The sequence below is a fragment of the Urocitellus parryii genome, chromosome 5 (assembly GCF_045843805.1).
Source record: "Urocitellus parryii isolate mUroPar1 chromosome 5, mUroPar1.hap1, whole genome shotgun sequence".
Taxonomy (NCBI): domain Eukaryota; kingdom Metazoa; phylum Chordata; class Mammalia; order Rodentia; family Sciuridae; genus Urocitellus; species Urocitellus parryii.
Window position 1 is genome coordinate 138,181,804 of NC_135535.1, and position 27,002 is coordinate 138,208,805.

General features: G+C 36.3%; 1 protein-coding gene across 2 annotated transcripts in view; it reads left to right on the forward strand.

Annotated features, from left to right (window-relative positions):
• The window catches only part of Prkg1 (protein kinase cGMP-dependent 1), a 1,169,615-nt gene that overhangs the window by 67,242 nt on the left and 1,075,371 nt on the right, over positions 1-27,002 (forward strand). The window contains exon 1 of one of the 2 annotated variants that reach the window (XM_026410546.2): positions 11,985-12,414. The exons of the other annotated variant lie outside the window; for it this stretch is intronic. Within the exon in view, the coding sequence (XP_026266331.1) occupies positions 12,104-12,414 (311 nt within the window). The 5' untranslated portion in view covers positions 11,985-12,103. Of the gene's footprint in view, positions 1-11,984; positions 12,415-27,002 lie in introns of those variants that run through there. 2 annotated transcript variants of the gene reach the window in all.

Consider the following 27,002-nt stretch of genomic DNA (forward strand, 5'->3'; position numbering starts at 1 on the left):
ATTTTATGTTTCATTGTGTAGGATTATTTTAAAAATTAGTTAAGTACAATAGTATATAAATGGAAAATTTCTGTTTGTATTACTAAGGGAATTTTAACAATTAGATTTTATTTTTTTTCAGGATCTGCCAATTAATGTCAAAAGGAAACCAATGTAATTTAACTCTTAATTTTTTGATGAACCTGTTAAACACATGCAATTTTTGCTCAGTATGGAATTGAAAATTTGGACAGTAGAGGGTGCAATTGTACCTTAAGTTCTGTATTTTAGTCATAGAAATTCGTATCTACTGGCTAAGAGAAAAATTTGAAGAAAGTACAGTTAGCTGAAGCTGCACCTTATTTATGAAAGCATTTAAAATAAAATGAGTCACATCAATAAGAAGTATAAATTCTATAATCATGTAATGCTTTGATCAATCTTATACTTTTAAAAATTGACAGATCTAAATCTTAATTAGAACTCTAAAAAATAATAATTTTAGCTGTATACAGAGTGCATTTTCTGTATATAGAAAGGTATGTATACACCATATATGTATCTAGATACATGCATACATATTTCAACAAGACATCTTTCTTTTATAGGACTTATTTACCTCTAATCAGATATGTTTTTCCCTTTGGAAAGGCTGATTCCAGAAGGAGTATGTATATTGATAACTGTATCATGAGATTCCCATTTGGTAGGAGATGAAAATATAATTAAGAAGCACTAGAGATAAACGATGCAATACCAAGAGAGTTCTTACCTTCCAATGTTTAGTAACACTCAGTTTTTATTGAGCATCCAGAAGTTTCTTGAAATTCAGAAACTCTGATTTCCACTTAGACCCTAAAGCAGCGTTATGCAATTGTAGTTTAAAGGCTTGATTTATAGAGAACATCCGTGTGTGAAGTTTTTAATCCTGGTCTTCAAATTTGACTGTATCCCACAGATAAGGTTCTTTGTTATTTTTTCCCCCCATAGGCTTACATTTTCCAAGTTTGACAAAGATTACTTTTTCAGAAAGAAAGTAGCTACTTGAGAAATATTTCTCTCTTTTTGTATTAACAAACTATATATTCTTGTCTTTTGATTTAATTGAACAACTATTTAACATGACATTGTGACTTTATAATTCTTGCTAATACCCAAACGTTAGCACTTTAGCGTTCAGTTGATTGTGGTATTAAGCTTATGATTTTATCTGAAGGACTTACTCTGACTTCCTGTAGAAAAAATAAACAAAAGTGCAAGAATGGAGAAGGAAGATAAGTGTATTTATTTTAAAAACTGAGTGAGTGAATTAAAAGTATTTTGGGAGATAAATTTGTTCCTTGTACATGAGTTTTCTTTGAATTTTGTTTTGGTCTGAAACTATAAGATAGCTGAAAATGAAGTGAACAATTAGGACACAGGCATTGGTAAATAATCGCTGAAGTAATTCATGAAGCACTCTAATTGGAAGCATCTCCTTTCAAAGTGTTATCGAATAACATGAGTAATTTTGTAAAAGATCGCTTATAAAGAATGACCAGGAATAAATGTCAATTCCTTGTAAAACAGACAGCCTTTTGAAGGAGGAGCCAGAACTTGGGAAGTAGCAAGAAAGAAACTGCAGAATGGCTAATGCCATCAACAGTGCCTGAGGATCTTGAAGACAGTACAAGCCTAAAAAATAACAAAGAATCTGGGACTTGGGGGATTTAAAAGTGCAATAAGAGGTTTGTAATTTGCAAAAGTGCTTAGGTATAAAAAGACCAATGTTTTCTAGAAAAAATTGCAAGGTAACAGGAAGTAAATTGGTTCTCATGGTTCATAAGCAGAAAAATATGTTGTTCAAAGAGTGATAAGTTTTTTTATGTGAAAGACATTTTAAAACTAAGCCTCTGATATATTTGATTTATTGCATATTATACACCACCGTCCATAAACAGACAGAAAAATCATCCTTTTACCCCTCTTTCTTGTTCAGAGAGGTGTGTTATACATACTGACAAATATTTGTTGAATTCATTATTTATTCTTATCTTTATGTGCCCAGTACAATTAACACATACGTAGGCAGGGGCTCCTTGCACTAACTCCTTGCACAATATTGTCCACTGTTGGTGGACAATATTGATATAATTCCTATTTTCATGCCATTTATAGTCTAAGTTTATAGCCTCGTTAAATAGGGGAAGATACCTATTTAACAAAGGTGTGTGCAAATAACATAGAATCATGATATATGCTATTATAAGGGGAAAATATCTTTATATTATAAGGGGATGATTCAGAAGGATTATCTGAGAAAGTGGTATCTAAGGGGCGAAATGGAATAATTGAGTTATAGACTGAAAGATGAGAATTGGTGAGGGACCTTGGCTTTGAGGATAGTGAAAGGGGCTAGGAAAAGAGTTTTATAGGCAGAGAGAGGATCACCATTCAAAAGTTCTGAAATGTTAAAACAAATTGTTTGGGACTTGGAAAGTATGAAAAACTGAAGGGTCAGTATAACACTTGTATAGTTCATTATTGATCAATTATTCTCCTGATTCTGATCCCAATGTAATTTTTTCTTGAACATATTCCAAACCTGAGCAAGTCCTGTAACCCATCCTCATTTTAAAGAGAAGAAATGTTATTATGGGTCCACTGGCAATGCTAGTCCTTTTTTTGGCACCAAATTAGTCCGACGTTCATGGTTTAATGTCATGTCATGGGCTGTGGTCACAGGCTGGGCAAAGTGGTGGTTTTGAGGCCAAAGATACTGGTGGTTGGCCGCACTGTTGGTGAGACCAGGACTGGGTGTTCTTATCCCAGATATTGCTGTGTATGTAGATACCAGTGAGGAACTTCACAAATGGGGAACATGCTTGTTAGCTTTTAGTAAGTTGTCCAATTTACCTTTGAACAATTAAATATTGTGAACGCTCAAGTTCAACAAACTTGAAGTCTACTTTAAATAAATTGTATGTATTAATTGTTTATTTAGATTATATATAGTAATGTATAAGTTGTATATTTTTGGAGATTTGTAATTCAAACTGAAAAATTAAAGATCCTGAGAAGAATACAGAAAGCATTTAGCTCAGTGTCTCCAAAACATTTTTGAATGTGGAGTCCTTATTCATTTCACTTATCACCTTAGTGAGGTACCTTCTATGATTCACAGTTAGAGGAAGCACTGAGCTGTAAGTATATACTTTGATGGTTGAGGACTTTGAATTACAGTCATTAGGATGCTGGCAAAGCTTTACTTTGACCTACAAGTATCACACCAGCTGTTACCATGTGCTTTTTCTGGGTTACTTGTGTTTTCTTCATCAATTATTCCATTTCCCACAATTAGATATCCTCTATTACAGGATATAAAAATTAGGTAATATGTTAATGATTTACTTTGGAGGTTTACTATTAATTAAATGATTGTATACTTAGAATCCTCAAACACAAAATTACTTCTAAGAAAATATTAATAGAATGAAAAATTGAAAAGCTATTTTTCAATGCATTTTGAAAAATCGGTACTGTCTTACTATTTTTTTTTTTTGCGGGGGGAGTAAAATTGTATAGAGAATCCTTTTAGAAAATATTAAATGAATATAATTTTGGCATATTCTAAAGTTATTGTGCCTTAAAAATGTCTATGGTGTAAGACCAATCACATGATTTCAGGGAATCAAACATGAAAGTTCTATGTAAGGCGTGGGGTGTTACCTGTTATTTTCTATGAGGCAGAGAAAACTTGCTTTTGTTTTTAATCTTTCGAGGACCTTTAAAACTCTGTAATGGGAGGAGACTTCAGCTTGTCTAAAGAGAAAAATGCGATGATTTCCCTTAATTCTCCAAAGATCTTTGTCAAAGAATTAGAATGCAAAAAATTGGAGAAGGATCCACTTTTGTCTGCCTTACTTTTGTTCAGGAGGGTGTGATTCATATTTCATACCTATGGTGAGTGGATGTCGGTAGGGCATGTGTAAGCTCATAGATACACACCAAGACAGAGCCAATCTTTTATCATTATGTGGACCTCCATAATAGCAATAATAGTTACACATGGTGTAGAGAACTATTTAGATATTTCCAAGACTTTTAATATAGTTCTCAGTAGTAAACTGAAATGGCCTGAATTGGTCCTAATTATCATTTACTAAGGTGTATGAAGTAGGATTTTCATCTGATCTAGGCTTCTATGTGTAGTAATAGCAAAAAGACCAAGTGAAAGAATAATATAACTTTAAGAAGGCTATGTTAAGAATCAGGAGACTTTAATTCGAAACTTGCCTTTGCCTTGGGTGTATCATTTAGATTTCAAATTAGAATGTTGAGTTAAATAATCAGCATAGTCCATTCCAAATGAAAATTCTGTAATATCCATTATGAATCAAGAATTAAGGACACCATTTCTTTTCTTGTCTTTTTTTGGCTGGAGATATCGAACTGTGAGGCGTCAAATTATGCCACATATTCCTGTTGGTCTTTTAATTCTCTGTATTTGGCTGTGTCTATGTATGTGTTTTTTTGTGAGCATGCCTGAGAGCAATATAAAGTAACTAAATTAAATAATACCGTAAATGTGGAAATACTGTTGGATTAAGTAGGTTTCAGGCTGACTGTGGAGAGAATGCTGGTTGCTTTCTACTGAAGGAGGGTCTGACCAGTGGAAACTGGAAAGTGAATATAAGTGATTCCCACTGAGTTCTCTATGTTCCTAACAGCAGCAATTACTTTTAACATTCCATGAATAAAGTGTTTTGAAGATTCCCTTGTTATTTTTTCCGCTTAAAATTGGTAGTCAACAAAGACACTTTTCTAAGGAAGATAGATGGTTAGAATTTTGGCTGTGTTATATTCTATGGAAAACTTAGATGAATTTTCCATAATAAGTCTCCAAATTAACTCTGATCTTTGAGTGAAAACATTCTTACATAATGAAATAATTCAAGACAGACACTGACTATGCTGCATTTATACCAAAAAAGTACAAAAGTCCCTATTTTATATTTATTTTTATGAAGCACTGAAACTATATAATATCATCTATATGGCTGTTTTGGAAAACTTTTTGAAAACTTTTATGTGTTAATACATTTGTCTTTTGAATTTCAATCTGAACTGACAATATTTAATAAAGTATTGCTATCACATCAAGTGCTTATTCTTTGAAAAAAAAAAAGAATTTAAAGAAATCCAATATAGACTAGGAAGGAATTACTGAATCTTCTCTAAACATGTACATTAGGCAAGCTGACTGATGATTTTATTTTATTTTATTTTATTTTTTATTGGTTGTTCACAACATTACAAAGCTCTTGACATATCATATTTCATACATTAGATTGAAGTGGGTTATGAACTCCCAATTTTTACCCCAAATGCAGATTGCAGAATCACATCGGTTACACATCCACAATTTTACATAATGCCCTATTAGTAATTGTTGTATTCTGCTACCTTTCCTATCTGACTGATGATTTTAAAGCTTATCTATGCATCTCATGCACACTGGCTTGGGACATCTATCCTTGTTATCAGGCTTTCATAAACATTAAGCAAAATATCCTGACCCTGGAATGATATCCATTTCTTCTAGCAGCCTACTATTCCATTTGCCTGTCATGAGAAAGTTGGATCGCTGTATTTCTGGCTCATGATGATTGTAGAGCAGTCACAGAATTAAATGAATTTGCAGTTAGGTGATAGTTGCTTGCCCATTAAGTTAAGAGATTGATGATCTCTTTGTATTTTCCTGTTTTTTTTTTTTTTTTGCTTGCAATTCCCCCTACACCCCAATTGCTAACATTCTCACATCAAATTTCTCTCTCATCCAATTCAGTTGTTTTACTGAGAAAATTTTCATTTGCCCAAACTTCTATTTTATTGTCTGTTGTGTATTTTCAGTACTGTTCTACCTTACCCTTTTAAAGGAGTTCACTAGAATAATTTAGTTTAGTTTTTTTTTTAAACTTTAAATTTTGGTTAGAAAACATGAAGGAAGAAAATGGCCAAGTTAAGTGTTACCTAAAAATAAAAACAAAACAAAAAAGAAAAATCATTTACTCCAGAGCTATTCTCCTATAATTCACATGATATTAAATCTGTTTTCAAAAGCAAATTTACTTTTGCAAGTGTGTTTGAATGTTTTGTGAAAAATACTAATGCTTACTTAGTAAATGATGTGGATTTAATAATAACAGAAGAATCACTGAAATGGAAATGACAAATTGTAATTTATTAATCATATATGGGAGATGTTATGATGTTGCATGCTTTTATGTATTTTTTGCGCTTAAATGCAGTAAAATAATTTTGTAACTAAGGCATTTTAAATTAAATATTATGCATTTAAAAATATACCATTCATTAAAAAATAGGAAATCTGATATTTTTCTTCTTTGAATACTTTTGTGCAGGGTGCAGTGATGCATGCCTATAATCCCAGTGGCTCAGGAGTCTGAGCCAGGAGGGTTGCAAGTTCAAGGCAAGTCTCAGCAATTTAGCAAGGTCCCAGGAACTTGTTTCAGAATAAAAAATAAAAAAGCTGCGGATGTGGCTCAGTGGTTAAGCGCCCCTGGGTTCATCCATAGTACCCAAACAAAAACAAACCTTTTCTTCCTTCAGATCCTAGGAGATGGGCTATTTACAAATGAGTAGAAAGAAGTATTCACTTTTTTTAGACAGTGCATGGATTTTCATGAGGACTAGTTTAGGACTAGTTTAGTTCAGTAATTACTTACCATCATTTTAAGAGGTAGAACATAGGAATTCATTTCAACTAATATTAGGCATGACACTAATTCGGTATTAAATGCTAAGCCCATTAGCAATTACTTACAGTGCACTATTACTTTCCGAGTCTCTGCAGTAAGTTTTTCATCATTAATGATTTTTTTTCTTTTCTGTGCAGAACTTACCATGTGTAGTAGTATGACTTCAAAAGAGGCCAACCATTAGAATTTTGATTTATATCCATTTAGATATATTCCTTATGACCAAATCTACCTCTCCCAAGCAATCATAAGAATCATCCCTTTCTACAGAATTTAATAGAATACTGGATGGTTAAATCACTGTGCTTAATTCATAGGAAACCAACCGAAGTTTGTTTCTATAAAAACAATAAACTAAAAAGAGAGCCTTGAATCTTTGTCTAATTCATCAAAGTGTAATTACAGTTCTACTGTCTGACTCATTCCCCTTTACAGTCCAAAGATAATTTCTGTGGTATATTATTATACATTGAAATAGGATAATTGCTTTTCTAAAATATATTCACATAAAAATATGTAGGTAAGTTCATAATGTACCTAAAATCATGGGTATTATCATTATTGCTCTTTATTGTTAAATTTGAAAGCAAAAGTTGAAAATATTTATAAAAAGAAGAGGCTCAGTAATCCTGAATTAAATAGGATGACCAACTATCTTAGTTTGCTCAGGACTGAGAAGTACTTAGGGTTTTTAGTTTTAAAACTGGGACAATCCCAAGCAATTTTTCTATTAAAACCAGTCAGTAAGAGGAAAATGGGTACAAGTTGGTTACCCTCAACAAAGATAAAATAGTGATGGAATGAAGACTGTTTTGGGGAAAGGTACTTTGAAAAACATCTTGTTCTTGCACTTTAGGATTTTCTAAATTTCTCCTCTTTCTACTTTCACAACTCTAAAGTCAAGCTAGTTAATATTAAGAACCCTTTTATCTCTCTGGATCCAGCACCAAGACAGTAGTAACACTCAGAAGTCCTTCTAAGGCATTGAGGGATAGAGGATTGAGTTCTATATTGAATGGTCAAGAGTCAAATTAAGTCTTTGCCATTCATTAAGCAGGTGATTTTGTGCCTCTGTTTTCTCAAATATAAATAATAATAATAATAATAATAATATCCAACTTATTGGGTTGTACAAACGTGCCTATTTTGTATTAAAAATGCCAAGAAGTTTGTTAGTTTTATTGTGGTCTTGATTATTATTAGCAACTTGGTCCAAGCCAGTATGTTGTGGCAGTAATAGTAACCTTCATATCTAAAGTCTTAGAAGTACTTGTTTGTTTTAGCAATTTTCTGCAAAGTTTGGCTTCCATCATCTAAAACGTTCAGCTGTATTTTTATTTCTTTATTTATTTTACCTGTTCAAGATATATACATAAAATGTCAAGAGAAAGTTTCAAACTTAGGACTCTTCTAGGAAATGAAGCCTCAGTTGAATGGACAAGTGGATAGTGAAATTACCAGTGTTCTCTTTAGGTTAATTATGTTGTTAGTGAAAGATGCTAACACACTTCATTTCTTCAAATAACTACTTTATTGAATATCTCATGAAATGATCCTGAGATTCCATTTAGAAAGACATGGCAATATTTATTCTTAATCATGAGGATTGGTTGCAAAACTTAAGAGCATATTGGAGTTTAATATGCCACAGTTTGGCCTGGCTATCAGCAGAACTTTGCTTCTATTAAAGCTATGGCAAAGGGAGATTGTTAAAAGCAGATTGTGATTTAACTGAGAGATTCCAGAATATGAACTTAGATCTTTCAAAATGGCATTGTTTTAAACATCAAGGTTTCATCCTCGCTAGACAGTAAGGGGAGGAGGAAATCAATCATGTATTACACTCCACTCTACTCCACTCTAGATTTGTGATAGTCACCTCCTAATGAGAAGAAAGTAGATTTGTGTTTGACCTTTGGTTTTTATTTTAACCAGTTAAATTTACAAATGTTAGAATCACTCAAATGTTTGATCCATAGAAATATGGTCCCTTAAAATCTGAAAAACCTGTTAAAACCATGATTGAAAAAAGAAAATGTTGATTTTTAATAATGAAAGAGCCAGGTGTGATGGTACATGCTTGTAATTCCAGTGACTCAGGAGGCTGAGGCAAGAGGATCGTAAGTTCAAAGCCAGCTTCAGCAATGACAAGGCACTAAGTGAGAGCAGTCTCTAAATAAACTCAGTGAGACCCTGTCTCTAAATAAAATACAAAAATAGGGCTGGGGATGTGGCTCAGTGGTTGAGTGCCCCTGAGGTGATCCCCAGTACAAAAAATTAAAAAAATAAAAATAAAAAAAAGCAAGAGAAAAACTGCAAATTCTGAATTTTGTATAATTAGAAAGCTTTTAAGGGAAAATCAAATTGTTTTTCATATTATAGGCGAACATGATATATTGTTCTATATATTCTATATCTTGAACAATATATTCTATATCTTGAACACCTTTTTAAAGTGTAAGTCATCTGTAAGTGTTGCATCTTTTCAGTCATTTAATTTCTTTATTTTTTATGACAGTTCGGATTCTCAGTATTAGATTCATTGTGGAACATATTTTTTTAAATTTTAATTCTAATTTATTTATATATGATAGCAGAATGCATTGCAATTCATATTACATATATAGAGCACATTTTTTATATATCTGGTTGTATACAAGGAATGAGATGAACATCATTAGGGAACATATTTTGTATCATGAAAATTGTATTTAAAATGACAGTGCAGCATGTATACATCCTATAGTTGTGTATAATTATACTAAATAGTGAAAGTATTTACATGATTCAGTGTTAAAATCTCACTTTTGATTAAAATCTCTGAATTTTTTTAATCTTTGGGGTCAAAATGTGTACAAATGAGGATGAATCTTCTCTACTTTGTTCTGCTCACAGACATTAAATAACCTCATTTAAGCCTCAGTGAACTCTGAAAACAAAGCCTTGTTTAGCAATTGATTTATGATGTCCCTTATAAAAATTGTTCCAAATATATTTTTCAAATTGTTCCAAATATATTTTTAGATATAAACTCTTGGCCTCATGGACCCTAAGTATAGATCTATAAGAAAATGTCATTTGGTATTAATCATTTTCCCAGGAAGTAAAAAATTCCCACAGGTTAAAATAAGATAAAAATTTGGACTTTTGCCTGGGAGAAGGAAATTGTCACAGAAGCACTTTCAAAATATAGTCAGTTCCAAAAAGTCACAGTACTTCTGCTTAGTTCACTTTTAATTAAGACAACAATAATTCAGAACTATTATTTACTGGTATTTGTAAGGTATTCATTACAAATGAAAATGTTTCGGGAATTATTCACTTTATATATTACATTCTGAAATAAATGCACTTCCAAAATGTTTGTGTTGGAAAGCAGACAAGTTGAATGTCTTATGTCATCAACACTAAGAGAATTAGATCATAATCTCTGTGGAAGAATGCTTAGGATTGTATATCCTTTGTCATTTACACCTCTAATTACAAACAAGTATACTTTAAATCAAAAACCTTGTTAATATGCCAGTGACTAGTGGGTTTTTTCTTGGTTTCTTTCTCTTCTTTTTCCTTCAGATCCAGAATTGCATCTTGAAGGCAAAAGTGAGCAAGTTTGAGCAAGTAATCTTGGCTAACTTTCAATTCTAGTAAATAGTTCTGCATTACAACTCATTTTTAAATTTATAAATCTAGTTTGTTTTAGTGTTAAAGAATGGACAGATTGAATATTGAGGATGATAAAGTATTGAGTGCCCAGGAATAGTAGTTTAAAAGCTTTTATTTAAGAAGCTATAAAATTGGATGAGTTGATGAAGATTTAGGTAAATATTAGGAACTTAGGCAAATATTAGGCAAATACTTTGGGAATTCTAAACGTTTTCTTATGATGTTGGAAGAATAACCATTGGACAGAACGGATGCGATCCAACTGTCATCATTTTAGAAAGTATTGAGTGGGTAGGGAAGGAGGTGTGAGTAGGAGAGAGGTAGATTCACGAATATATACTAGTATATATATACTGGTATATATACTGGAATATATACTGGTACACTGTACAGTATCCTGTAGACCCTGTAATTACCCCTCCTTTTTACTATTTTCCGTCTTCTTCAAAGTTGTGTCAAAAATCCTACCTTGTCATCCAAGTGGAAAGAAAGATTTCTAACAGTCTGGTTGTTACCGCGGCAATATTTTAAAAGATATGATTCAGTTTCAGGATGTACTTTTTGGAACTTGAAAATGATTTTATGCCACTACCCATTCTCCACCCAAACCAGCAAATGGAAGAATCGGGGGTCCATCAGTGAACTCCCCTGTGGACACTGTCTCAAGAGGATGGGATAAAGGAGAGGCTGAGTAGTCTTCTAGGGCCCAAATCCGTTTTGGCCTTTGCACTAAGAAGAGTTCATTGATCTGAGTTCCGAAGGTGAAGAAAGGAGAAAATTAGCAGGAAGAGCAGGCATAGTAGCAAAGCCTATGGGATGGAGATGAGGGTTCTGAACCTTTCCTCCACCCTCTTCCCCAGAGGATGTCAGGGGGAATCCCTCCCAGGCATCGCTCTCATATCCTAAGAGGCAAGTTTCTCTGCAAGCCTTAGCCACCTGTGTGAGGAGCTCCCCGTGGGAAAGGTGGCGTGATCGAGGGAGAGCTCAGAGTCACATCACTCCGGAGCCTTTCTTTGGGAGGCTGAGGGTCAAAACACCTCGGAGAACTCCGAGCTTGTAGGATGAGTAGTTCACCCCGCCCTCCAGAGTGGTCAGGATCCTAGTCTAGGATCCACCAGCCGGGTACGCTCTGGAACCCTCTGACGCCTCCCCAGTTTGCTCCGGGTCCTTCTGTCCTCTCCCTCCTACCTCTCCACCCGCAAAGTGAGGCTCTCGCCTCGCTCCGCCTGCACACCCCCTAGCGCGCCCCAAAGCTTTATCAAGCTCCCTACACACGCCGCCGCCGGCTTCCTTTGGCGCCCGGCACTAGTGACCCGGGATCATCAGCGGCTGCCTCTAGAGGCCCCCATTTAAGTCCCCTCCTCCCACTCCCGGGCCACCGCGCCTCCGGGGCTTTTCTCCCCCACGCTACAGCGCCCACCGCGTTTCAGGTTGAATCCCAGGTTGGACCTGCTGTCTTGCTCATCTCCACACTGAGCCTCTTGGTAAGCCCAGAGAAGTGGAATCTGCACACAGAAACTCTCGGTGGCTGGAGCCGGCGGACTGGGCATGCTCAGAAGCCTGGGTTGGCTTTGGTCTCAACTAGGAAGCTTTTGCTCTCGGGAGGCAGCGGCGACTTTGGGGAAAGTTGATCAGAGAGGGGAGGAAGCCCCAAGACGCGGAGCAGCGGCAGGAAGGAGCCCCCGGCAGCCCGGAGGAGTATGGGCACCCTACGGGATTTACAGTATGCGCTCCAGGAGAAGATCGAGGAGCTGAGGCAGCGGGATGCTCTCATCGACGAGCTGGAGCTGGAGTTGGATCAGAAGGACGAACTGATCCAGAAGCTGCAGAACGAGCTGGACAAGTACCGCTCGGTGATCCGACCGGCCACCCAGCAGGCGCAGAAGCAGAGCGCTAACACCTTGCAGGGTGAGCCGCGCACCAAGCGACAGGCGATTTCCGCGGAGCCCACCGCCTTCGACATCCAGGATCTCAGCCATGTGACCCTGCCCTTCTACCCCAAGAGCCCACAGTAAGCAGGGGTTACGCGCCGGGTCCATGTGGCACCCTGGCGGTGGGGAGCTGCGGGTCTCTGTATTGTCTGTCAGCCCCCGCCCCTCCCGCTTGCCTTGTCTGTCCTCATCCTCAGAAATGTTTCATTTTCACGGGCACTTCTTGCGGGGTTGTGCACGTTTCTCAAAGCCAGACTCACTGCACATACGTTGCCTTCATGCCTTTGTCAAATGCCAAGGTATTTTAAAAATATACATTGATATGCCACCTACTGTACCTATAGTTTGAACGCGCCCCAGGTGTGTGTCCCACCATGTGTGTGAGTGAGGAATAAAACCCCCCATTCCCCAAAGCCCTGGCAAACCTGCCCAGCCGGAAAATCCTAAATGCAGGCTCATCAGACTTGAAATGAAATGCGTCTGATATCACCCTTACTTTCCGTGCTCTCCTGGCTCTCCTGGATTTCTCTACATGCTGGTACTTCACGCTGGTACCCTTCAAACCTGATGTTCTATCATCCCCAAAGTGCAAAAATACGTAAATATGCATATAAGAGGGAAGAATTTTTGATTTCCTGAATTGGATGACATTTTCAATCCATAAATGGAAGACTAGTCTGTTGATTCTTTAAAAATATTCTGTTTTATAACATCTGAGGGGGAATATTGCTTATTTTCCTGAAGGAATTTTAATGATTACTAATGAACAGATCCAACTCCCAAGAGGGTTGTATGTTTCCAGGGTCCAATACAGATAAGTGCACTTACCTTTATTTACAGTGTGGACACATACTCTGACTTACTCTTGGCTTCTAATGAAACCACTCTAGTATTGTTGTAGCATTTTAGAGAACCCTGTACTTCTAATGCCAGTGGGCTTCATAACTTGGATGAGAAAATTCAATGAAACTTGTTACACAACACTCAACTCAGAGTCCATTTGGAAAATAAGCAGCAAGAGCATGAGATAAACTGAGAATGAGTAAGAGCACCAAAATAAATTGTATTTTAATTGATAGATAATGACATAATTGATAAAACAAAGGATTTTGCTGCTCTACATCACATTGGCTGGATGACATGAGTTACGTAATAATAATATAAGGTCCCTTGGAACCATTTACTTCATAAACATAAGAATTAATATAAGGAGAAAGAGTGAATCTCCATTTGTATGTATTGGATGGGGGTGGGTCAAGAGTAGGTACTGATCATACTTTTGGAAACTTTAGAGTTGTACCTATCTTGGTTCCCATGGAACATTTGCAATTCTTCGTGTAGTTTTAACTTAAGGAGGAGTTTGTATTCTGTGAAGGAGTGGATAATAAACCATAAGGATAAATATTTCTGAGATTCTAAGCTTACGAAGTTGCAATAATAGTTCAGTAGGCTTAGACCTGTCTTAGAAACCTGAGTGATCTGACTTCACTGCAACTTTCTCTGGTAAATTAATTTGCAGTCCCGACATGCTTGCCTGTTTTAGCTAATGAGGTACATGGCCATCTCTCCTGGGCCAGGTTTTGCATAATGAAAATATAACTCAAAGACAGGTCTTTGCATCTTTAAGCATTCTATAGCATCTCATTTTAGTATCTGCAAGACTTTGGAGTAACATAGAGCAAGCTCTGCTTTTAAAGAAAGACCATTTTAATAGGTTTTATAATGAAGCATGATCAAGCTAGCTGATAACTCCAGTTAAACATTCTATCAGAGAAGATCTAACGAAATGTAGGCAGCAGGGAATGAACTGTAGAATGTGGTAAGTTTTAGAATCCTCTTAGTGCTTGACATGTAGAATAACTAGATTTTTTTTTTCAAGTCTGGTAGAAAATGAAATTACTGTGGCAAGTAATTCATAAAATTCCATTATAATAAACATTTGATCTTTTGAACAATGCTGTGCATTCTGATATTTATTTAATAACTTGCTCTTTAAAGAACTCAGTTGGTAAGGTATTGCCATGATGGTTTTTTGTGATTCTTGAAGGATTATATTGAAGAAAATGATAGAATGTCTTCCAAGCTTAAATAATTTTGGAAAAACATCTGTTCTTTTTTCACACTTACATAAAGAAAATGAGAATAAAATTGGCTTGAGTGGTTGAGTGTACCTTTCTTAGGGAAAAAAAGAAACATATTGTATGCAAAATGACTATTATCTTTCACTATTGGAACAGTTGTAGAAGATAGCTCCACAGGGAATTCAGAAAACTTGCCAATCTGAGGAAGACTAGTTTGCATTTAAATTTATTTCATTTGAATAATTTGATCATATAGACTACTGGCAACAAGTGTTATGTCTTTATATTTAATCTGTAGTGAAATTTATATTTGGTTATCTTTCTTAAAATTGTATATAGGTTATTGTGAGTTCTAATTAAAACAAAACCATCCAAATGGGCTAAAATTGATTTTAACTTCATGCTCATATTGGTTTTTGGTTTTCCTTTTAGAGGTAGGTAACTGCCCAGGTGATGTTCCATTCAATTATCCCATGTATGCAAATATATTTGTTTAGTGTTTGCTTACTGAAGTTGTCTTTTGAGGATTATAATGTTTTAAAAAGATTTTTGTCTTCTTAGTGATTTTTGGTCATTTGAAAAGTAGTATAAAATGTAACTTCATAACTTTAATCTTCTTAACATTCAACAGTCTTGATTTGGAATTTTCCCTTTAAAGTAGGGATTGGAAAGAAGGCTCTGTCATATTTAGCACAGAGCCAGGGCACTCCTGCTGCATTTGAGAGCTGGTGGAGTGTTTCTGTGTATCTCTTTCACAACCTCTATAGATAAAACCCTTAAGCCCTTCTTAGGTTATGAATGTGGAGCAAAGAACTGATGGAGAAAGTTGGAATCTATACTCCATTGCCACCAAATAGCCACTTGAGAATGTAAGCTACTAGATTTCATATTGTTAAATAAACCAAGTCAATTAAACCCTTAAAAATTGAAAAAAATAACAACAAAACCCAACCATCCATTCTATTAGATTAGATAACTGGTTGTTTCTTACCCACTTCTAAAGCAATTTTATTTCATGACATTTCAGTCCTGAAAAATGGACCCTGGACTAGATTAGTATCTGATATATTTGTTCAAAATCCTTTACCTGTTGAGAGTGTTCCCAAATCTTTTCCATTTTGCTGTCATAGGCTTCCATGTAATTTCAGTGGGACTATATAGACTTGTGTTCCTATCATAACTTGTTAACATCTCTGGATTTTTGCAAAGCTCTTTCCTTTCACCCCAGAGGTAGCTGTATTTCAGAGCATGATGGCATGTTTTGTCCCATTTCACTTTGTAATTATAAAGTACATGGGAAGAATGGAGGATGAAAAAATATATTTTTTATTTTTGAGGCATTAATTTTTAAAACAATCTTATCTGATATTCTAAACTTTGACACTAATATATGTCAAGAGAAATAAATCTTCCTCGAGGCTATGTCTTCAATTCTCTAGGAAGTCAAGATAATTTTAGAATTCTAGTACAGTTGTAGATGGGATAATATTAAAACCTAAATTTCTTTAAAGGTAGGAATTAAATTCCAAATATTCCCTACAGATCAGTTTAATAGTTTTGTGGACATCTGCCATATAAAAATATTGCAAGGATTAGAGATGAGAGATATATACCATCCTGCCATTGAGGGGTTAACAAGGCATTAACAAGACTGTACAAGTAAATATTTTAGAAAATTGAATAAGGTAAGTTGCAGGGGAGATAACTAAGACAGTTGGCAAAATATGTAGATCCATTAAATTCGGTGCTATCAGAAACTCTTGTAGAGGTTCAAGTTTTTAAAGAAGTATTTGAAAATGGCCTTGATGTAGGTGCTTGCTAATGAGATGAGGCAGGTTGGGGAGGAGGTGTGGTTTGGGGGAGATAATAGTTTTAAGCCATAGCAAGGAAATGACATATTTAGGCAATGACAGAAACTAATAGCTATAGTAGAACAACATAAAAGGAATTGAGAAATCGCAAGTTTAGGCCAGAGAGAAGGAGAAATTTGGTTTCTATAATTTTATAAAGTAGATAAAAGGGCATTTCTGCTTGTTTTTAGAATAATCACAAATCATTTGTGTGTATGATTTGTACCAGAACTGATTGTTATCCACGAGTAAGCTGTGAATCTCAGAATCCCATCAGCACAGTACTGATAATAGTCATATAACTATAGTAACTAGGTAAGAATATTTAATTTAGGCAAGCAGCAGATGATTAGAACCTTTAAAGAAACTAAGTTTCACTCTTAAAGAAACCAGATCCCCTTTTCCACTCACTTCAGAATGTTCCCATTGAAAATCATCTAATTAGGTGCCACAAACTAGCACTGTGGATTCCTCACATACCTAGGCAAACTGGACATAGATGAGAATTGAACCTGAAGTTGCTTTTTGAGATTGATCTTTCCTGTTTTTGTGGAGGAGTTAAATTCTGACCTAATGTTATTATAATACCTTCCAATTTAAGTTTGATCATTAATTTGACATTATAGTCTGTGCAGTAAAATTGAAGTCACAGAAATTTTTATAATAATGTACGATACCAGGTTGCTAAAATCCTATTTGGGTGTTTTGAAGCAGTCAGGTTGTGTGACCCTAAAACGGGGTTTATAATGAAAATACTGACAAGCCCTTAAATAGAGTAGCTCTAAAGACTGCCTGAGAATATAAATGACCAGCCTCTCTGCACCACTGGGCCACATTTCCAAGCTCCTGCTACTTGTTATTTCACTAAAGAGTTGGGTTTGGATTCCTAACAGGAATGGGTGGAAGACAGGCCGATGTTCCTATTGTTGCTGTTTGCAGGTTATAAGGCATATGGACACATTTTTTTTCCCCTTCTGTCTGCCTAGCAATGGAGGGTCTCCATGGTATCCTAGCAACCATATTCGAACACCAGGCTGCTGCTCTTTCTGCCATCTCTACCATAGGTGCTGCTACCCATCCCAAGGAACTGGGCCTATTGCTAGCATTCCAGACCCTCTGACTTAAACCTTCTGAGCTCGGAGAATGCAAGACAATGTGACAAATAAGCACATGCTGAAAGCAGCATTTACCAGCATGCTCAACAGCTTATTATGCAATCACATCTGTGGCATTTCGAATCCTAATCTGAATTGTTGAGCTGGTGGTGTTTGCCACCCCTACTCTGACAGCCCCTCTCTGCTTCCCCCTCTACTTCCTCACACCCAGCCTTCTGACACCAGTCTCATTCCCTCTCACCGTCTCCTGTAATGACTGCGTTCCTCACCATCTCCTCAAGATTTATTTTCTGAGAAGTTAAGTATGTGCAGCCTGTTTGAACTCTTACGTATAATTTTGTTTGTAAGAGCAGAGGAATGTTCTCTCTCCAAAACTGTCATGTAAATATAAACAATACCACAAAAGCTGCAGCTACACAAAGCAGATGTTTAGCACAAGGTGGGACTAATAGTACACTCCCCAAAGTGTCTAGTTTCTGAATGGATTTTATAATCATAGTTATTAATATGAAAAAAGCAGGATAGTAAATTGGGAAGAAGAGATGTGTGTGTGTGTGGGGGGGGTACAGGAAAGGGCAAAACAAGGTGACTGTTGTTAAAGCTTTTTGCCATATTTGCAAGGAATTTGGAAAGCAGTGATGGGCTCTGTAAGCGAGTAAATATGCCCCAAACTGGAACAGAATTTGCAAGTACTCTGTGGATAAAGGCAGCTATTGGAGTATATTGAAAGTTTGCCTTCTTGGGGAGCCATACTGAGTTACTTGCAGAAAATCATGAGGATGTGTCCCTTTAGATCCATACTTGTTTTGAAAGCTTTACATGGTCCCTTGGAAATATCTCTTAATCTGACATCAGCAAGAACTTGGTGGTATTTGTGCAGTGCACGTTTCAGAGGAATGGAATAAAGGCACTAAGTCAGCATACCATTGTTCTGAATTAGTGGCTCAAAAATTGCAGTGTCCTTCATCATCATAATGGTTAACATTTATGAAGTGCACGTGCTGTGCCATGCATTTGCACTGCTCAGGTGCCTAACATGGATCATCTCTTTCAACTCTTTTATCTTCTCAGTGAGAAAGATTCCAGATTATCGCCATTTTATAGAAAAGGAACAGAATACTGAGGCTCAGAGAAGCCAAGCAGCTTGCCCAAGGTGCATACTTTTACAAGGCTGAACCTGAACTTGAACTCCAGAGCTTTCTCTTTAACCACTATGCTTCCCTGCTTCCCCAAAGGTGTGAGGATTAGACAATTTCAGGAACTAACATCTAGAATAACATCTAGGCTCTTCTAAGGGGATTATCTTTTCACTCAGAATTAAATAGAAAGCAGAAGAATTTTGGGAGAAGTAGAATGAATTAGAACTTTGGTTCCCAGACTTGTTTACACATTAGGATCACCTGATGGATCTGTAAAAATATTCATTGCCTAAGTTTTACCCCAGACCAATTAAAATCAGAATTTCTGGAAGTAAAAGCTAGGCATCCCCATCACTTAAAGATTCCTAAGGTTACACCAATGTACAACAAAATTTCAGAACCACTCTGATAGGTAGATGACAGGGTGTGTGTGTATGTTGGTATAGTTGTGTGTGGTATTAAGCAAAAAACCAGGGCAAATTTCTCATCCAAAGAGATGAATGTCTCTGTTGATTAAAACCTTTGAGCACTAGGGGCTTGCACACAGTAGTGGATTCTTTGCCAAATTACAGGTGTACATATTTAGTGTTTTATTATTCTCCCAAGTAAGTTATCATTACCTAGCCTATTCATTCTCAACCCTAGCTACATATTAGAATCACCTAGGGAGCTTTAAAAATTATCTTTGCTGGGGTACCACCTCCAGAGACTCTGATTCCATTGTTCTGGGGTGGACTTGAGATATAGGTATATTATTTTAGCTCCTGAGGTGATTCTAATATGCATTCAAGGTTGAGTACTTCAGTGTTAGCCTATTCAACTTTGGTTGCTACTGGTTACTGGAATCCCAGTCTTTGGTCTTCAAGGAAGCACCTTCCTTGATCCCTTTTGGCCATCCCAAATCCCTGACTTGCAGTGGAACTGGGCAGCTCTGACGCTGTGATTCGCACAGCATCTGAACCTGTCAGTTTCATGTGATTTCTGGGGTTACCTGCTCCAGTCCCAGGACACACTGAAGTGGCAGCAGCTCTGTTCATTCGGGAAGTGTGTTTCCCCTTTCCTGCCAGCCACGAGTCCTGGCCACAGTTCAAATATGACACACTTTAGGATCAGCCATCATTGCAAGTTTGTTTTCCACTCTTACTAGGACAGCTGCCTTGTTAGCCACTAAGACTGTTTCCTTGGGTCCCAGCTGCTGCTTGGGCATTGTGACGTTGACGAAGGCGAAACTGATGAGAGCCTCTTGGAAGAGCAGTACTGGGCTTGTAGCGCCTCTCCTTCTGGTATGTGATGCCTCTGCAGCCAGCTACAATTTTTTTCCCCCTACAGATATTTTATCCTTTTAAGGCAAACAGCTTGAGCTCAGGCTGAGGAGTACTTTCCAAGGAGGTTTCAGAGAAAGCAGAGCAAGCACATCAACCTCTCAGCCCCCTATCCAGATGGTTTTGTTTGAGTGCACAGATTTGGGCATTGCTGGCAGGTGAGAGGTCTGAGATGATACCTGCAGTAAGGGGCCTTGGGTGTCTCTGTGAGGAAGGCCCTTGAGGGGAGATGAGATGCCCCAGCTCCAGCGGTCAGACCTCACTGCTGCCCCTGTAGCCAGCTGTGTGTCTCCTTCTTGCCCTCTTCCCCCTTACATCATTGTGAAACTCTCAAGGTGTTCCCAATGGTCTTTGATAGGAGCCTATTTACATTTGTAATTTAATCATCATCTTTTCAGGTGAGGATCGGCCAACATAGCACTTTAAGGAAGTAATGAAAATAGCTAATATAATTGCAAATATTTTTTTTTTTGGTAAAAATCATCTTCTTAGAGTCAGCAAGGAGGAACCTACTGGTCTCTTTCTCCCTCCCTCTAAAATATGAAAATGTATTCAGCTGACAGATAGCATGTTAAAGCAGTAGAGATGTAATAAAGCTGCCCAGGGATTAGGGACATTAATTACACAGGGAAGTTAATCATAAGGGAAGTAAACACTTCCATGTGAATAGTGCATTTAGTTATTGGACTTAAGGGGGAGGGATAAGAGGAATTAACAACAATAAAGAAACATGACCCAAAGCATGTATTCACTAAGTATGCATTAGCAGTTAGGATCAGAATGGTGGGCAAAACTGTAGGTAGGATCCTGGGAAAATATTTCTTTGAGTTCATTTATCCTAAGACAGAAGAGAATGGGAGTTAATACAGAAAAATAAGAGTCAGTGACAATTTAGTGTCAACATATAATACTTTTGCCTGCATCAAAAATACAATGATGTTAATTACTTTTGTCTATCTAAAGATCATAAATGCAAACTAAACTTCATCAGATTTGCTGTAAGACAGATGTAATTGCATTAATTTCTATATAAAGGTGGAAAATGCCCAGCCAAAGCACAAGTAAGTAGCTTAAATTATTTTCCCAGGATTATGTTTCCAAGACAGATCTCCTGATGTTATTGACCTTCTAATGAGCTGTGTCATTTTTCTCACTTCTAGACCATACCTGCTCTTTAGAGGAAGCACTGTACTTTTTCTTTGAACATGAAGTAATTATAGTATGATCCAGTCAGTTTCATTTGGTTAATTGTGTTGAATGTCAGTGATACACCCTAGTTAAGTAAAAATACTTTTGCTGTTTCATGAAACAATTGTATTATGGTAATATCAAGATTTCACTAGATCTAGGCCATAATGAGATAATGTGAAGGAAAAGCATTCTTTTTTTTTTTTTTTTTACTCTATATCATCCTAATGCTCCAGCTTTATCAATAAATTATGGTTTCGACAGTGCTTCTAAGTCTGGACTAAGGGGAAAGAAAAAAGGATTTCCATGACAAGAGAGAAAAATTGGAATTCTTGAGTTTTGCCCCACTGGAGCTGTTGTTATGGATGGACTGTGGGGTGGATCAGTCATTCTCTATTGCACCTGCAGGTGGCTGGCAAGCACGCTATAAAGGAAGCACAACACCACATTGCCACCTTCAGAAGACATACTTTCCCTAAACCATGGGTGTCTGAGTCATACATGTTTTTATTTTATGGTGAGAAAGAGAAGATGGCCTTAGATTAGACTTGTGCTGGTTGACAGGGTGTCACCATATCTTTACACAGAGGAATATTAAGCGTCTGAAAGTGACAGGTACCATTTTGCTAAGCCCTGGCAGCTCACTTTGTCAGCGGGAGGAGAAAAATAAGCAAATATGAAGAGGAATAAACCCTAAGTTGCACAGAGCATGCACAGTGGAGCATGGAACTTACTACAAATGTGAATCATGGTCTTCATTCTAGGTAACTTCTACTCTCTTATTTTGGAACTGTCTGGATATCAAAGCTTATAAAAGTAAGCACAGAGATTCTTAGATAAGTAAGAGTAGTTTTTTTTTCTTTTTTTTTTGTGTGTGGAAGATCCACTCATTATAGTCCCTCTTTATTTTGAGCAAATGAATTGTATTTGATAGAATTTTCCAGCTCTGCACTGTTAAGAGACATCCCCCCACACCCTGCCAGAGTGTATGCTATAGTGAAAAATGAGAAAAAAAAGTTCAAAGTTTCTAGTCATTCACTTAATACCTGGCTTTATAGAAGTCGAGTGCTGAATTCCAGCATACATTTGTATGAGAGCAATGTTTCTTGTTATAGATCTGAAGAGCTTTAGAAATATTGTGAAAGAAACTATGCTATGACTTTTTATTTTTTTTTAACAGTTGTAGCCTTGATCAGAAAATATTCATTTTTTTTGTCCTCAAATATCACTTCTTTTTTTTGTTGTTCATCATAAAAGGAAACTAGGGCATAAAAAGTATAATTTGTCTGATTCCGTCTTCCAGATGTTTTAGCATTACTTAGTAGGACACCTCTCTTCTCACATAGGGAAAAAAGAAATGAAGAAGAACTAAAGGATTCCTTGTTCACGCAGCACTGGGGTGGGTAAAACTGAATGGATGTAATTCTGAAACAAGCTCACTGTGAATGGATCATCTTATTAACTACTGGCCACCAATTTATGAATTTCATGAGTTCATCCAGTCTTTGCCTTTTTGTTGCTTTGATTAGCTACTAACATGTTTATTTTCCCCTCTTTTTGACTTTTGGTGGGAAAAGTCTCGCTTAAAAATGTTTCGTTTTTTGCTAGACAACTGCCAAAAGAGTCTAATTCATGCTCAATGAAATAAAAGTAGTTAAAGCAAAAACTTCCAGGAATGAAGAACTGTGTGTACTTGGTACTTGTTTACATATTTATGAATAATTATAAGAAATTATTTCAGAAAATTCTGATACTTGGGGAATATTCTATTATTTACTTCAAAAGTTGTATTCCATCTATAACATAATTATGATCATTTGAAGCAATCCAGGATAACCCTTCTATATCCCAATGAATGAAGAAATTGAAAGAACTAATATTGGAATATTTCAGTGAAAATATCGTGAAGGTGTGCAGAGAGGTGAATAAAACTGAATATTGTAGAACCTTCCTTCTAGATTATAAAACGAAGATACCACTTATCATAGAGGAGGCTACCCTTTTCAGCTGACCCTTTCTCTTCTGTGGCTTGTCTTGTCTTTGGGTGCCATCGCTGAAGTCCTGCACCATGTAAATCATCTATCATAGTACAGAGGTGCTCCATCTTCTGGATTCCTAAGGGTTACTGTCAAGGTGATGGATGGAAAATGACTCAAGTATACATTTATTTGTCTTGGCAAGAGTGGGATTCTCTGCTAGGTGGACTTAGAGGTTATTAAATAACATCTAGGTGAACTCTTGCTAGTGAGTTTTTAAATCATTGATGACAGGTTCTCTCTCCCTTCCTTCTTGACTCCCATTAATCGTCCAATCCACTGCTTTATCATCACTAATGGGAAGAACCTGTTAAAAATTCTTTTGTTCAAACTAGGCTCTTTGTTTCTTGTTTATCTTTTTTTTTTCTTTTCTGAACAAAAATATAATTTCTCATTTCTTTAGAGAAATTCTTTGCAAAGTTAAAGCAGTAAGAGTTATTTTGGAGCCTTGTTTTACTGGTCTATTATTTATGGTGATAATTACTAAAGCTATTTGTCTTGGTCTATGGCATACAAGCTATATCATTTAATACTATAGTAATCTGGTGCTATTATGATCCCCCCTTTTTTCTCAGATGGATAAAATGAGGCATAAAGAAGTTAAACAATTTGCCCAAATTAAAACAGTAGACTGAAATGTTCAATTGCAGATCTTTTTGAACCTTGAGCTCATGTTCATTCTCTTTTATCCTATGTTGTTTAGATATTTGTTGCAAAATGCACTTTTAAGCAGAAATCCTATTTTACATTTCCTTATGTTTTTTTTCTTTTATATAATTCTTCAGAAAATTTTCACACACCATCTACCTATGTACCCATGCTAGCCATGGGGATATTTTCTTTTAGTATTCCAATAGTTATTCTTACAATAATACTGTATGTCTGCTGTATTCAAATTGTTATCCAATACAACTACCCATTCCTAAAGCATTTTATTGCTGTTTCATACATAGAAAGTTTTTTCCATCTTGTACTTGTGCTTTTTTTAATTTAAAACTTTTAAGTAACCTCTCTTTGTATTGAATCAAATTCCCATTTTATAGAAACAGCCCCTCATTTTGTCAGTGGTTCATTTTCTTACTTATTTTCCCCTAATATTAGCATCTTTATTGAATGTTATTAGAAAGTTTTTTCAAATATCTCCTGATTCTTCATTCTAATAATAAAAGTTTCTGTGGATTGGTTTACATCTGTTTCTTTGTACAAGCATTTACCAAATATTTGTTAAGGAGCTGCTTACTGTAGGGCCGTGCTACAGTAAATGTTTCTTCTCACCCACAAATAATTTTTTTATTCCTAGAAATTAGCAACATGGGAGATACTGCCTTTTCTGAAGCACTTCCCACACACATGTTGGGCCCAGTACACCTGGCTTGGGCTCATGTTCCCAGATCCTGGTGTTTGAGTTTGTAGTGGTGTGTGCTTTTCTTTCAGTGTGTCCATTGGGTTTAAATTTCTATACTTTAATCATTATTTAGTTAACATCTACTTCCCCTAGAAGATGGTAAATTCCATGAAAACAAGGCCAATGTTACCGTTGCTCCATGCTATATCCTTGGAGCCTGGAACACAGCTGGTGTACAGCAAATTCTTTGTCAAGATGAAGCCTCTTCAGGTTCCTGTTCCTATGATATTTCATCCTTTCAATTTAAAAATTTGTATGTAGGAAATTTATGTCACTGGGTTCCATAGAGCTTATAGGCATACTTGGTTTGACCAGAAACATTTTTTTTTGCAATTATATTTGATTACTCTGGCGGGGAGGGGGGCTTGTGAATTGCCAGTGTCCCCAGTTTCATCCTAGTCCCCACCACTCCATACCCTCTTCATCTAGCTCATGTCCCTTGTTTGTATTATCTGCCTGGTCTCTAAAGCCATTTCAGTTTCTCACTTCTGGGATTGCAGAGTCTTAAAAAGTCGCTTCTCAACTGAATGATGTGTGATTGTAAAGTGTCTATCCAAAGAAGAACACTTGTATTCCAGCTCTAGTAAATGTCTAGTCTCAAGCTCTGCAACATAAAACCATATAAATTGGTTAACCTTGAAAAGTAAAGGAATTGATTGCTTTGAAATACAAGCATGGAACTAATGGAAATAGTTACAGGAGAATCTTTTCAAATTCTCATTTTTTTTTTTTTGTCAGACACAGCCAGAACTCTCACTAACAAAATCCTGTCAAGCTTAGGATAATAGCTTGCTAAATTTGAGTATCCAAATAGTCTCATAGATCTTAATATATGAGATGACAGGGACCATCAAACTCATGGCAAAATACTTTTTAATTAGGTGCTTACCTCAACGTTAACTGAAATAAAACAGGAAAAATGTAAATGTTGATTTTGTTTTCACATCATCTCTTAGTGCTTCAGGATGGAACGTGGGAATACCCAATCATATAAAAAAACCTTTTGCCTTACCTAATCATATGCTTTTGTGAGTGTCTGAGGTTATTTTTCTGGAAGGCTTGAGTACCAATGCAGCTGTAGCCTTGGCATATGATAAGAATGAGGTTTGATAAATTGTATTATTTGGTTAGAAAAATGAATATGTGCATGATTTCATTTATACCTCAAAATATCTGAGTGAATAATGGAGGACAGCTCATCTCCATTTTGCAGATGTGAAAAATAAATAACAAAGAGATGAGGCAATATAACCCAAGTTCAATAGTGCCTAAGTGACAGCACTGTAGATTCACTAGGTTCCCAGGCTTGGTTCAACTCCCTCTTCATTTTCTGTGTGGCCTTAATGCATTCATTACTTTTTCCTTAAAAATCAATTGAGTCGGGCTGCGGCTGTAGCTCAGTGGTAGAGTGCTTGCCTAGCATGTGTGAGGCACTGGGTTCGATCCTTAGTGCCACAAAATAATAGATAAAATCAAGGCATTCTGTCCATCTACAACTACCAAAATAAATAAATAAATAAATCCACTGAGTCCTCTGGTTCAGTAATACATTTGTGGAAATTAAATTCAGAACACAGCACATACAATGGTTAAGAACATGGATGCTACTTTACCACTGTGATAGTTGTCTGAGTTTCCATTTTCTCATTATAAATGAGGATTACAGCATCTACTGTGATTAGAGATAATGTCTGTGGGTCGCTCAGCACAGTGCCCAAATAGAGTAAGGGCTTCATAATCAGTTGATGTTGAGGTTATAATTACTATCATAATTTTTAGGAAACAGGTTTTCACTAAAGAGCTGTGAACATCTCTAAACTGAAGAGAATGAGATGGAAAAACAGGTAGAGTAATGACAAGGACTTGGAACAGAGCCCAGTGCAACCCAGTTTAGCTTTGTTGGGTATGACTCAGAGGAAGATTGAGTGATGGTAAGAATCCTACATGACTTCTGTGTGGGCTAAACCATACACAAGAAAAGTTGAACATAGGCAAGCTTGAACTTCCATAATTACACTATTTCTTTCATTCAACAAGGAGTTGTAAGCCTACAAAGAAGTCAAGGATGGATTGGTTAAGTTTGAACTGAACTATGCAAAATTTATAGTGAAAATAGTTGCATTGTCCCTAGGGAAATAGGTATGTACTTTAAAGAATTATTTAGTGGTCATTATTAGCACATGCAATTTTGTGAATTTATCCTAGTACATTCTTGAACATTTGTTTTAATACATACAGCCATTGTAAATATAGACTACGGCATGGGTGCTCTTGAGTAAGATTTTAAAGACCGACTGCTTTAATGATTTGATTTCAATCCATCAGACATATTTAGAGCAAAGTGGTTTTTCTGTTTCCTGAAATGTTTGCATAGAAGCTATTCACTGATAATGAATTTCTATTTGAAAACCATCTATTCTCAACTTGAATATTTGCTGTCCAGACTGAGAAGCTCTCAATCATAGGACATAATCTTAGCTTATAAGATTTTGTTTTCTGTTAATGACCTTGATTCTGCATTTCAAGATGTCT